This window comes from Neoarius graeffei, chromosome 24 (assembly GCF_027579695.1).
Source record: "Neoarius graeffei isolate fNeoGra1 chromosome 24, fNeoGra1.pri, whole genome shotgun sequence".
NCBI classification, from domain to species: Eukaryota; Metazoa; Chordata; class Actinopteri; order Siluriformes; family Ariidae; genus Neoarius; species Neoarius graeffei.
In genome coordinates this window covers 26698799-26712960 of record NC_083592.1, presented here as the reverse complement: position 1 = coordinate 26712960, position 14162 = coordinate 26698799, and the positions used below count along the sequence as shown (strand labels likewise).

Sequence of the window (14162 nt, the reverse complement as noted above, 5' to 3'; positions counted from 1 at the left end):
GGTTTCCTCCGGGTGCTCCGGTTTCCCCCACAGTCCAAAGACATGCAGGTTAGGTTAACTGGTGTCTCTAAATTAACTGTGAGTGAGTGTGTGAATGGCTGTTTGTCTCTATGTGTCAGCCCTGTGATGATCTGGCGACTTGTCCAGGGTGTACCCCGCCTCTCGCCCATAGTCAGCTGGGATAGGCTCCAGCTTGCCCGTGACCCTGCACAGGATAAGCGGCTACAGATAATGGATGGATGGACTTCAAATGGTGCATTCTGATGGCATCTAGGGCTGGTTGGGGCACAGTTCAACATTATTAAATTTGCTGGTTTTTTTTTTATTTTTAAATTTTTTTTTTACCTTCTCAAATATGCAAGGGGCAAGGAGCAAAATTTAAAGGGCAAATTTAGATTTGAAATGAAAACATTTTGTTGCACGCCTCTTCAATTTCCAATTCCAGGATGCCTGGAACAGAATTGAGGTCAAATCACACAACACTGCCATCTAGTGACCAGCACCTAGAACATGGTTTTATGTATGGTTGCAAATGGCAGTCAGTGCACGCAGCGAAACCCTTTATTTTCAGTTCTGGGTTGAGTACCAGAGAGTCTAGACCTATATATTACAATATTTTCCTATTTCTGTAGTTATTACTCATTTGCAGAGGGAAATAGGAGATATTTAGGTGTGGAAAGTAGTCTGCATTGTTCAATTTGGTTTTGTTTGTTTGTTTTTGGTGTGCAAGTGACAGTGCGACACTGACATGGAAACCCATTACAGCTTGCACCAACTCCAGTTGCCCCATTGTACCTAATCTGCATGTCTTTGAACTGTGAGCACCCTGAGGAAACCCACACAGACACGGGGAGAACATGCAAACTCCACACAGAAAGGCCCCCATCGGCTGGTTTGAACCCAGAACGTTCTTGCTGTGAGGCAACAGTGCTAACCACTGCACCACCATGCTGCCCATACCATCCATGCCATGCCATCGCGCCGGAAACATTCATACGTAAATGTAAATATATCCTGGTACTGTCAATACTCTAACTGCTGGAAACACGAGCAAAGCCGTGAGATGTCAGCTAATGCAAACTTGAAAGAAATGATCACTTTTTTTAATCGACGGCATGTGAAATTTGAGAACTATAATAATGGGCTAAATTTATTGGCAAGGTTGTTTTTCCTCATGTCACTCGTATAGCAGTTCTCAGTAATTCAGCAATAATAAGATCAGTATACACTATTTGGCTAAGGAAGGAATAACACAGGATGGGGTATGGGGTTATCAGAAAATAATCAACAACAAGGATGGTGTGATGCAGTCCAGTCTCTTCTACTACAGTGATTTGTCAACATGCACAATACACCGTAGTTTTTATCCGTTTACGGGTTACATTGTGGAACATCTGCAAAACATGTTATTTCCTGTTACCACTTATGAATATAGCAGCTATAAACGGTCGGTCCTTTTCTCTCCAAGGAAAAAAAAAAAAGCTTCTTACCTATGGTGGATTGGTATAAAAAGTCTGCACACCCCTGCTAAAATGGCAGGGTTTGTTTGTTTGTTTGTTTGTTTGTTTGTTTGTTTGTTTGTTTGTTTTTTGTGCTAAAAGAATGAAACCAAGATAAATCCTGTCAGAATTTATTCCAGTTTTATGACAAAATTGCAATCTGTGAAAAAAGGTGAAAACAAACCAGAAACTGTTTAGGGTAAAAAAAAGAAAAGAAAATCATACAAAAACCTGATTGCATTAGTGTGCACACCCCTAAACTAATACTTAGTTAAAGCACCTCTTGATTTTATTACAGCACTCCGTCTTTTGGGGTAAGAGTCTGTCAGTTTTGCACATCTAGACTTGGCCATTTTTGCCCACTTCTTATGACAAAAATTTATCAGCTCTGTCAAATCACAAGGACATGTCCTGTACACAGATCTCTTCAGGTCACCCTACAGATTTTCTATTGGATTAAGCTCTGGGTTCTGGCTGGGCCGTTCCGGAACATTGATCCTCTTTTGGTGAAGCCACTGCTTTGTTGATTTAGATGTATGCTCTGGGTCGTTGTCATGCCGAAAGGTGAAATTCCTCTTCAGATTCTGAACAGATGCTTGAAGGTTTTGTACCAAAGTTGACTGATATTTGGAGCTATTCATGATTCCATCCACCTTGACTAAAGCCTCAGTTCCAGCTGAAGAAAAGCAGCCCCAAAGCATGATGCCCTCCACCATGCTTCACTGTGGGTATGACGTTCTTTTGATGATGTGTCGTGTTATTTTTGCGCCAAACATACCTTAATGGCATTTTAGCAGACATTCTTATCCAAAGTGATGTACAACAGGTGCCTTGCTCAAGGGCACTTCAGTTATTCCTGCTGGTCCAGGGAATTGAACGAGTGACCTTCTGGTCCCAAAGCTGCTTCTTTAACCATTAGGCCATGGCTTCCTCAAGATGTCCATTGTAAGCACCGACAGCCCTCTGCTCTACTAACTGAGCGATCGAAGGGAGCAGATTCCCTTTGCTCAAAGGTATTCCAAAATACCTTTTGGAATTATGGCCAAATAGTTCAACCTTGGTCTCATCAGACCATAATATATTTCCCATATGGTTGTGGGAGACTGGATGTACCTTTTTGCAAAGTTTAGCCAGGCTTAGATGTTTTTCTTGGTGAGTAAAGGCTTTCATCTTGCTACCCTACTCCACAACCCAGACATATCAAGAATATGACTGATTGTTGTTGCATGTAGGGAACAGCCAGTACTTTTCAGGAAGTCCTGCAGCTCCTTTAATGTTGCTGTAGGACTCTTGGTGGTCTCCCTGACCAGTTTGCTCCTTGTCTTCTCATCAAGCTTGGAGGAACGTCCTGATCTTGCTAGAATCACTGTTGAGCCATATTGTCTCCACTTGTTGATGACTGGCTTCATTGTGCTCCATGGAATATTTAATATTTAATGCTTTGGATACTGTTTCGTACCCCTGCCCTGATTTGATACCTTTCAATGATGAGATCCCGTTTATGTTTTGAAAAGTCTTTGCAGACAATCCCTGTGTCCAAAATCACTCATTACTCACTATATAGTGAGTTTGCCATTTTGTAGCGCTGTCCGAACATATAGTGAGAATTATTACACCCTATATAGTGGACTCATAGTATCCTACAATGCATCATGAAAAGTAGTGTAGAACCAATAGTCACTAACCAAGCAGTATATAATATCATGCATTGTGGTTGCGCTGAAAGAAAAAAAATGTATTGGGGTGAATGGACAGAGGAAGAAATGCATTATAAACGGACATTCAAGTACAATTAAAAAGAGTAAGAGAATAGAAAAAAGCTAAAATAGAATAAGACATAAAATACAAGAATAAAAGTTACAGTGCAGAGCGAGGAATTGATCAAAAGCCTCAAATTTGATTGAACAAATGGCAGCGGCAAAGAAGAAAGTATTCAGCCTTGATTTAAAAGAACTGAAAGATGCAGCAGACACAAAGTACTTTGCATTTATTAATGTGGGAAATACGCTCAGTATAATATGGATTTATTATTTTGAAAACCCACCAGCTGACTGATCTGGCATGTTTTAATTGTGCAACAGTAATGATGTAAATAGCAGCAAGGCAGAGTAGTGTCCAAAAGTGTTTTTTTCATTTTACCAATAAGCTCACCATATAGTTAGTGAGTAGTGAATGGGTGAGTGATTTTGGACACAGCCTATGGCTTTTGGAGTATGATGCAACCAAGAGGATATCGGAATAATTCCACAGGAACAGCCAAACTTTATCTGAGGTCAAGCAGAGCCACATTAATTAATGTCAGGTGTATACTAATTATTATCCCCGGAGTTTGGCTGGGGATATAGAAATGGGTTCCATCCGTCCGGTCATGTTTTTGTTTCCGGGCCATATCTTTAAAACTACTGAAGATATCTTCATGAAACTTTGTATACATATCCAGCAACATGTGAACTGCTGCCTTTTGCTATTTTGGATTTTTGAGAAAAAAAAAAAAAGTATTTTTCAATTTTTTACATAAAAAAAAATAGATTTTGACTTAGTTTCTAAGAGCGATGTTGGTTTCCGGAGCATATATCCAAAACTATTCATGATATGGATTTGAAACTCAGTACACATGTTAACAAGGTGCTGTAGATGTGCCTTTTCATGCAAAGAAATTTGAGAAGTTTTCATTTTTCATGTTTCCATGGAAACAATTTCAGACTTAGTCTCTCAGGTTAGTCTTAGGGGTAGGTTTTGTTTCCAGAGCAGAACATGAAAACTGTGAATGGTATGGTGTTGAAAGTTGGTATATGTGTTGATTAAGTAATGTATATGTGCCTTTTGATACTAAGAAATGTGAGAGATTTTAATTTTTAGCTCAGCTGGACCAAAGGTCCGGTGGGTTTATGCCATGGGCTGCTGAGGTCAGTGTAAAGCGGTAGGGTTGGTTTCCTGCAGCGGAACTTGAAAAATGGGACAAATAATATCTTGAAACGTGGTATATAGTTGGTATATAGGGCGGGGGATATAGACGACTCTGTCTTCTTGTTTGAGAATTTGCATTTATGAATGTGAAATTTGGCAAGACGCAAGATCAGATTGATGAGAAAAAAAATGTATTCTTGTCCTTATTACTGTGATCATAACAACCAAATATAACATTTCTGTAGTAAAGAATAAAGTCAGAGAAAACATTTGTTAACAGTAAAGGAGTTAATGCTTTTCCAAAGTTTATGCGTAAATTCACAAGACCAAAATAAATAAGAGACCGTTTCAGGGTGCAGTTCACAAAAAGAACAATTCACGTCAAGGTCGCACTTAAAACGACGTAAAAACACTTTTTTTTGTGGGGTAAAATCTATGGAGCAACTTGAATGAGACCTCTTTAGTTTTATTTGTTAGTAAGAACTTTTGGGGTAAGGACCAGACTTTTTTTTTTTTCAGTCTATATTGTTGACAAACTTACTCCAGCAGAATGTTGCCGATGGGGTAGAGACTAAACCAACCTGAAACAAAGACCTAATTTTAGAGTTGGAACCTTTACTGAAGGAGAAACAAATTTTACCTAAAGGAAGCGGAGTTGGATCTGGGGGTGACACTGCCAAAGGCACAGAGACTTCAACCGTCCTGAATAACATGCAAAGGCCAGAAGGAATAGCATCAAAGACGACAGAAGATCCTTTTGGACTTAGTGGTATCTTGTACCTTGCGAGAAATTCTGAATAGCTGTATAGTAGCCCTTCTTTATTAAAGAGCTGACGAACAAGTATACAGTAATACCATTGTTGAACCATTTACCATAAAATAATGACTTGTTATTATCTACAGTACTAGAGTTGTTCCAGATAGAACATCTCTGTAGAGAGAAGTTGTGCTTGTAAAGCAGGGCCCATGCCAGAATATCTTGTTAATGGAAGTTGGAAAATTTTAATCGGGATTTTTTGAATGTTCTAGTTACAGAGCAGAATGAATCTTGGACCACGTAAGTGTGAAAAGACGTAATGAGAGGTAAAATTCCAGATGGAAGTAGGGTTTTTAAGATGTTGTTTGATCCTTGGTATATAGGGCGGGGGATATAGATGACTGTCTTCTTGTTACTATTTAAGATGAAACTGAATGTGATTTTGGTTGATTCTGAACACATGCTTCATTATTAAAGGGCGTGCACAGTTATGCAGTCAGGTTTTTGTATTATTTTTATTTTAATTTTTCACCCTAAACAGTTTCTGATTTGTTTTCACCTTCTTTGTATAGATTGAAATTTTGCAGTAAAGCTAGAATAAGGGGCGGCACGGTGGTGTAGTGGTTAGCGCTGTCGCCTCACAGCAAGAAGGTTCTGGGTTCGAGCCCCGGGGCCGGCGAGGGCCCTTCTGTGTGGAGTTTGCATGTTCTCCCCGTGTCCGCGTGGGTTTCCTCCGGGTGCTCCGGTTTCCCCCACAGTCCAAAGACATGCAGGTTAGGTTAACTGGTGACTCTAAATTGAGCGTAGGTGTGAATGTGAGTGTGAATGGTTGTCTGTGTCTATGTGTCAGCCCTGTGATGACCTGGCGACTTGTCCAGGGTGTACCCCGCCTTTCGCCCGTAGTCAGCTGGGATAGGCTCCAGCTTGCCTGCGACCCTGTAGAAGGATAAAGCGGCTACAGATAATGAGATGAGATGAGCTAGAATAAGTTCTGACAGGATTTATCTTGGTTTCATTTTTTTATCACAAAAAAAACCCTGCCATTTTAGCAGGGGTGTGTAGACTTTTTATGCCCAAGAACCCGGAAGTCCTTCCTGTATCTGAAAAATAAAATTATTGCCTTCAATCACTGGAAACTCCGTCCAAATACTTCATGTCAGACAATTGCACGTTTTTTTGCTTTGTTTTTGTTTTTTCTATTCTAACGCCCAAAATCTATTTGAGGTGTGCACAGGCTCCTACTGGTGCTTGTGATTTTGCCTTCCATAAAAACCTGGACATTCAAATAGCAAAAAAAGAGAAAAAGGTTAAAATGCTTATGCTAAGTACAAAGCCATCCCTTTTCCAGCCAAATTTTCAAGAAGAATATTTCCCTTTATCCTCCCCTGGACCTTCCCTCTAGGGCATGTGTACGCTTTGTGAAGATACTTTCTTTGAAAGGGGATGCTTTTATGTGTTTGAGATGAAATATTTTTCTTTCTTTCTTTCCACAGGGAGAGGAATGGAGCGGCAGGGTGACTCTCCGCATGACCATGCTTTCGTGGCGCTGCCGCTGCCGAGCATGCTGAGTGGATCGGGTGAGGCGGACCTCCAGGTCCTGATCCGTGAAACAGAGGAGAAGCTGAAACTCAACGCCTGCAGGTCAGCGGCCCGAGCGGTCACGTGTTCGCTTCGATCTTTGTGTTTGCTTAAAAGCAAACTTGAACTTTCTCTTTTAGTTCAGCGGCCTGAGGGTCTGGCTCTCCTTCTTTCACCTCGAGGTCTGTGCATGATATGGCACACAGGTTCAAGTCGTCTTGTTCAATCCATACACATGCGCACATACACGCTGGCACACAAAGTTCCTGTCCTTGAGCAACTCTTTAAGGGAAAAATAAAAACCCTTTTCACACAGAGCCTCTCAACACAGTATTAAAACGTTGATTTGAATTTCAGCGTTTTCACTCAGAGTTTGCACAAACTGCACTGAATGCTTTTGCTTTCATTTGGTTTCAAACTGTTTTACATCTGTTTGCTCAATGCACTGCTCAAGGGCTCTCACACACACACACACACACACACACACACACACACACACACACACACACACACACACACCGTGCACTGTGAGTCTCTGCTGTGTATCTTCAATGGGCTGTCCGTGTTTGAAAGAACCTTCTTGCTTTAGACTCCAATCCAAATTTGATGTAACCTGTTGCATCTACATCTCGTCCTAGAATACCTAAAATACTATTAACATTGAGCCTTGATGATTAATTGAGACTTGATGAAAAGCACTCCACTTCACCTGAAATCAATAAACTCAAACACATGCTTTGAATGTACTCCTGGATCTGTGCCTCTCTCTATCTTTTTTTCCCGTGCTCTGATAAAGAGGTCTCTCTATTAGACATGGATGCTTTGTTTTGAGTGAAGGACATATTGAAGAGAGCTCCCTAAATAAAGGATGTTTTTATTCTCTGGTTTTTCATGCATCATGCACCAGATGAATCTCATGTTCTGAGATAACTTTTGGAGGACACACTGGAGCTCTCTTTTGACCAGACAGGGTGCACACGTTTTTTTTTTTTCCCCGTCTCAATTCCTCTGCTGTCTTGCACCCAAGTCACGACAGGAAGCCTCTCCAATCTGGAAAAATCTCCCTGAGCCTTTTACAGCTGAGAGGATATAGACCCTATGTCGCAGAGTGTTGTACCTGAACAAAGCTCCCTCCTGACTAATTTTGCCCATTACCACCAGCGTCTCCGCTCTGTCTGGTCCGTACCCTCTGCTCCAAATGGACAAGTAATAATCAAAGATTCCACAAAACACAAAACCCTTGGCTGGGTAATTCAAGGGTTATTACCCAACACTGGGCAGTTTCTCAGCCTCTCTCGGTATTAAAGGGTTATTTTGTGTTCTTGGGGTGAGAACCGAGACCATGACAAGACCCACATAATGAGCCACAGAGAGGAAGTAGTTGAAGTGATGCACATCCATTGGTTTGGATTGCGACAACAGCTTCTCTTTGACCTCCACCAGGTTGGACCACCAGGGTGGGCCATGCGCCTACCTAATTCAATAAGCAGAGCAGGTACATCATGAAAGAAAGAGGGCAGAGAGACCAAAGAAGAAGAAGAAGCGAGCATGCCCCTGACTTTCATACCGAGCTCCAGCCTATTTATAGGTCACTGTAGCTGGCCTGCTCCAGGATGTTTGAGATTTGCGCCATAATTGAAGGAGATTAAGATAGGCTGCCGAACAGCCCGAGCTCTCTCAAATTGAAACGCTGTTATCCATTAGGTTTCATCAACTCAGACGCCAAGCGAGGCCACCGGCAATGAGAGGGGCCGTAATGAAGTGTCAGCCAAGGAGGCCAGGCGCCATGTTGCACCCGCTCGGGAAACAACTTCCAATAGATACCAGCAGCACCGTGACATCTCTCACAATCTCATAAGTGTGTGTGTGTGCACGGACATGGTGTTTTATCCTGACAAATAAGCCATGGTGCTTGGCGCTGGACGATACTAAGTACGCCAGATCTGGAGTCGACGAGATCCGCTTACGCGTTTCTGCTTCACTCTGCGGAGAAAGAAGGGCTCTTTGATAGCACTCAGATAGGCTATTTGTTTCCTGGCCACATGGCTAGGTGCTCACTGAAGCCGGGGCTTATTTGAAAGGGATCTCTTCCTTTCCCTCACTCCTTCCTCCTCCCCACCTCCTCTTTCGCTCTACCTCCTGGAGCGCAACAGACCCGCGGCCCACCCACACTAAATTAATTTTGACAAGGAACTTAAGATAATGTCAAAGCGCTGACTAATCAGTGGATTGGGTTTCTGTAAGGCAGGGAGCTGTGAAACGCGCCATCATGCCTAATGAAAGACTGCTATTGCTTCTCTCTCTCTCTCTCTCTCTCTCTCTCTCTCTCTCTCTCTCTCTCTCTCTCACTTCTCCTCACCTGCTAGTCCTGTCTGCTCCACTTGGAGACAAAAAAACCATTACAGTCTCAGGGAGCATGATTGACATGTGGACCCAGAAAAAAAGAGCATACAGCAGGGCTTAAAAGAACTTTTCCTCCCCTCATCCGTTTCCCTTTAGCTCTGGACTTCTCCTCAACTCCCTCTTCTTTTGTTGGCTTCTGTTTCTGAATCTCTCTCCATCAAGTATTTTATTACGTGTGTCTGTAAAGGTATTGTCCGACTTCCTTGTTTGCTTGTTCTCTGAGCCTCTTTCTCTCGCTCTCTCAGTCTAAAAAGTGATCACGTTAATCCTGTAGGGTTGATTGATCTGGGGGTTGTTTGCTTTCCTCTGTAGTAGAGGTCACACACTGGGGTGACATGGAAGCTCAGGCGTCCTGCACACATTTAATCAAAGTGGAAATCCGACTATAGTGTGTCCAATAGAAGAGGACAGGAAGTGGAGTAATTGTTAGAATTCTGGAGTGTTTTCCATTCAGGTGTTTCAGTCCAGTCCATAAGCTTTATGATGTGTAGATTAAAGTAAACAGAAAAAAAAAAAAACGGAAACGCAAAAAAAAAACCACTGACTGAAACAGGAAGTAAATTCTAACACACATTTGGACCTGAGAGAGTCTCTATGAAGGCTCGCCGTCTTAATTCTCCCTGTTATTACATCCCCGCTCGTTCAAAAAAAAAGGAAAGAAAATGGTTCCATATCAGCTCCATTAATTTCCACTTTTAATCCATCTGTTATGGTTCTTGTTTGACTTTTGATACGTCATAGCCTTTAATAGCGCTGGATGGGACACACCAGAATTTCAGACATGGAATATTTTTAGCCAAAGAAGTTGCCTTGTTTAGTCCAAAAATAAAGAAATTAAAAGTTTCTACATTTAAAAACAAGTGTGCTCTGAGAGCACAATATCCCCCGCTGGCAACTATGCCACAACTCTGGTAAAATGTGACTGAATTGAACGAAATTGCAATATGCGTATTACCGACATATTGTCAGTAAACCTGCTGAAACTGTCCAAACTACAAGCATGGACACCGTAGACGACACTCCCCAGAGCTCACAGCTCCTTCTGTCTCCCGAATATTGAACTCAGCTGTCACTCATCATTCCAATTAGTCCCCCTGCCTATATAAATCTCTCTCTCACACCACTCCATTGCGAAGTATTGTTCTGCCTGTATCGGTTCATACCAAGCCTTGGTGTGTTCTTCTGACTCTTGCTTCTCTAGTTTCCGTTTTCACTCTTTGTCTTTCCCCCTTAACGCTGTTTGCCGATCACCTGACCCTTGCTAGTTCTACTACTCTGATTCTTGTCTCTCGTTTTGGCTCTATTGCTGTTTGTTCCTTGTCTCTCTTCTGCGCATACATCCGTAAGTGCCTGCACCGTGACACATATAACAAAGAATCCTGTTGAGTTTGGTGAAATTCCTCCACAAATTGTGAGAGGAATTGATTTCGGAAGAACGTACACCCTCATGAAATTGTCAAAGTACAAGTTATTTAATCAAGGGTCAAAACTCTGGTCAAATTTTCACAAATGAAATTAAATCTCAATATGCGTATTATTGTCATATAACAAGGCCTTTTGCCAAGCTTCGAGAAATTCGTCCAAAAATTGTGGGAGGAGTTGATGTCAGAAGGCGAGCGCACCTTCAGGAAATTGTGAAAGTACAAGGTTGTAAATCAAGGGCCATAACTCTGGTAAAATGTGACTGGATTTTACGAAATAATGAAATACATTATTGCCAACATATAACAAAGAATCCTGCCAAGTTTCATGAAATTCCTCCAAAAATTGTGAGAGGAGTTGATTTCAGAAGGAAAACACACACGTGAAATTGTCAAAGGATAATTTTGTTAATAAAGGACTGTAACTGGTAAAATGTGACCGAATTTAATGAAATTACAATATGCATAGTACAGACATATAACAAAGAATCCTGCCAAGTTTTGTGAAATTCCTCCAAAAATTGTGAGAGGAGTTAATTTCAGAAGTTGCGCACCCGTCCCAGAATGGGCTCACTCAATCCTCTTTCGGGCCTTTCGGCCTGCGGGGGATAAAAACTATAAAGAGCAGTAAACAGTAATAAATGGAACAAAGTCAATATTTGGTGTGATGACCCTTTGATTAAAAAAAAAATACCACAACAACAACCAAGAGTATAATCTCAGGTACAATGAGTGCAGTTTTATAAAGAAATGAGCTCCAAGTTTTATTGAGCATCTTACAGAACCGGCCACAGTTCTTCTGGACACTTTGTCACACTTGCTTCTTATTTCTTCTGCAAAAACCAGCAGCCTTCATTATGTATTTTGTTTGAAAAGTTTCTCTTACTAATATGCTGCGTTCTTATTTTGTGCTGGAAAAGTAATGTTTCCATCCATCCATCCATCCATCCATCCATTATCTGTAGCCGCTTATCCTGTGCAGGGTCATGGGCAAGCTGGAGCCTATCCCAGCTGACTATGGGTGAGAGGCAGGGTACACCCTGGACAAGTTGCCAGATCATCACAGGGCTGACACATAGACAAACAACCATTCACACTCACATAGATTAGATTAGATAAGATTAGATAAAACTTTATTGATACCTTTGGGAGGGTTCCCTCAGGGAAATTAAGATTCCAGCAGCATCATTACAGATAAACAGAGAAAAGAAATAGAGAAAAACTTCTAGATAAATTAAGTATTTACATATAAAAAGAATAAGATATGGGGAAGAGAGGAAGGGGGGAGGGGAGGGGAGGGGAGGGGGGCAGCAGGAGAGATATTGCACTTTATATTGCGCATTATATTGCACATTGTCTGGTATTGCTTATTGTTAGGCTAGGCTACTGCTCCTTCCCATCCTCTGTCCTCCTGTTACCCCTCCTCCCCTCCAGAGAGGAGTTGTACAGTCTGATGGCATGAGGGACAAAGGAGTTTTTGAGTCTGTTCGTCCTGCACTTGGGAAGGAGCATTCTGTCACTGAACAGGCTCCTCTGGTTGCTGATGACAGTGTGCAGAGGGTGACTGGCATCGTCCATGATTGTTCAGTAGTTTGTCCATAGACCTCTTCTCTGCCACCGTCACCAGAGAGTCCAGCTTCATGCCGACCACAGAGCCGGCCCGCCTGATCAGTTTGTCCAGTCTGGATGTGTCCTTCTTGGATGTGCTGCCCCCCCAGCACACCGCGGTGTAAAACAGGATACTGGCGACCACGGACTGACAGAACATCAACAGGAGTTTCCTGCAGATGTTAAAGGACCCCAGCCTTCTAAGGAAGTATAGCCTGCTCTGTCCCTTCCTGTATGTGATTGGTGTTACAAGTCCAGTCCAGCTTGCTGTCCAGCCACAGCCCGAGGTACTTGTAGGAATCCATAGCCTCCACCTCAACTCCCTCGATCAGAACTGGTCGTGACCTTGGTCTGGACCTCCCAAAGTCAATGACCAGCTCCTTGGTCTTCGAGGTGTTGAGCTGCAGATGGTTCCTGTTGCACCACACAGCAAAGTCCCTCACCAGGCTCCTATACTCCTCCTCTCTGTCGTCACTGATACATCCAATGATGGCTGTGTCATCGGCGAACTTCTGAATGTGACACAGCTCTGAGTTGTATCAGAAGTCCGCGGTGTACAGGGTGAAGAGAAGAGGGGCCAGCACCGTGCCCTGGGGTGTTCCGGTGCTGCTAAAACACTATGCAGCACTATACACACCTATGGTCAATTTAGAGCCACCAGTTAGCCTAACCTGCATGCCTTTTGGACTGTGGGGGAAACCGAAGCACCTGGAGGAAACCCACACAGACACAGGGAGAACATGCAAACTCCACACAGAAAGGCCCTTGTCGGCCGCTGGGCTCGAACCCAGAACCTTCTTGCTGTGCGGCCACAGTGCTAACCATTACACCACCGTGCCACCCCAAAGTAACGTTTGGAAATCTGAAATGTTTTTGTACTGGCTCGATAAAGTACAACCCCAAATCAGAAAAAGTTGGGACGGTATGTAAAAGGCAAATAAAAAAGAAAGCAGTGATTTCTAAATTTACATTGACTTGTATTTCCCTGTAGACAGTATGAATCCAAGCTATTCCATGTTTTGTCTGGTCGATTTCATTTCATTTGTTAGTAATGAGGTAAAAAAAAATTAAATAATGATGTGATTTGAAACGGGTGATGTCAAAAGGTGATTGTAGTCATGATTTAGTACAAAATCAGTATGCAGGAAAGGTGTAGTTTTTGAGGAGAAAAGCTGGGCTGAGGATCCTCAGTTTTTCAGCAAATGCATGAGAAAATTACTGAAATGTTTAAAAACAATGTTCCTCAAAGAAAGATGGGAAGAGACTTGGATATTTTCTTGGATATTTCCTCTACAGTGCATAATATCATTAAACGATTCAAGAAATCTGGAGGAATTTCAGTGTGTAAAGGGCAAGGGCTCAAGCCTAAGCTGAACACCCGTGATCTCTGATCCCTCAGACGGCAATGCATCAAGAACCGTCATTCATCTATAGCTGATATAACCACATGGGCTCAGGATTACTTTGGAAAACCTTTACGAAGCTCTACAATACAAAGGTACAGCCACAAATGCCAGTTAAAACTTTACAGTGGAAAAAGGAAGCCTTATGTTAACTGCGTCCAGAAGCGCCGTCAACTTCTCTGGGCTCAGAGGCATCTGGGATGGACCATCGCACAGTGGAAATGCGTATTGTGGTCAGATGAATCAATATTCCAGGTCTTTTTTTTTTTTTGTAAGAAATGGACGCTGTGTGCTCCAGAGCAAAGATGAAAAGGACCATTCAGATTGTGACCAGTAACAAGTCCAAAATCCAAGATGTGTCCTGGTACGGGGTTGTGTCAGTGCTCTTGGCAAAGGTAACTTACACTTCTGTGATGGAGCATTAATGCAGAAAAGTACATTGAGATTTTGGAGCAACATGCGCTGCCTTCAAGCCGACATCTTTTCCAGGGAGATTTCAACAAGACAATGCAAAACCACATTCTGCTCACGTTACAAAGGCATGGCTGTGGAAGAAGAGGGTGCCTGTCCCTTCTGTCCCCAATAG

General features: G+C 42.4%; 1 protein-coding gene across 5 annotated transcripts in view; it reads left to right on the top strand.

Moving 5' to 3' along the window:
• Nucleotides 1–14162, top strand: part of kiaa0825 (KIAA0825 ortholog) — a 297880-nt gene that overhangs the window by 21457 nt on the left and 262261 nt on the right. For all 5 annotated transcript variants that reach the window (XM_060906939.1, XM_060906943.1, XM_060906940.1 and 2 more), the window contains one exon: nt 6657–6804. In XM_060906939.1, the coding sequence (XP_060762922.1) occupies nt 6665–6804 (140 nt within the window). In that variant the 5' untranslated portion in view covers nt 6657–6664. The remainder of the gene's footprint in view (nt 1–6656; nt 6805–14162) is intronic.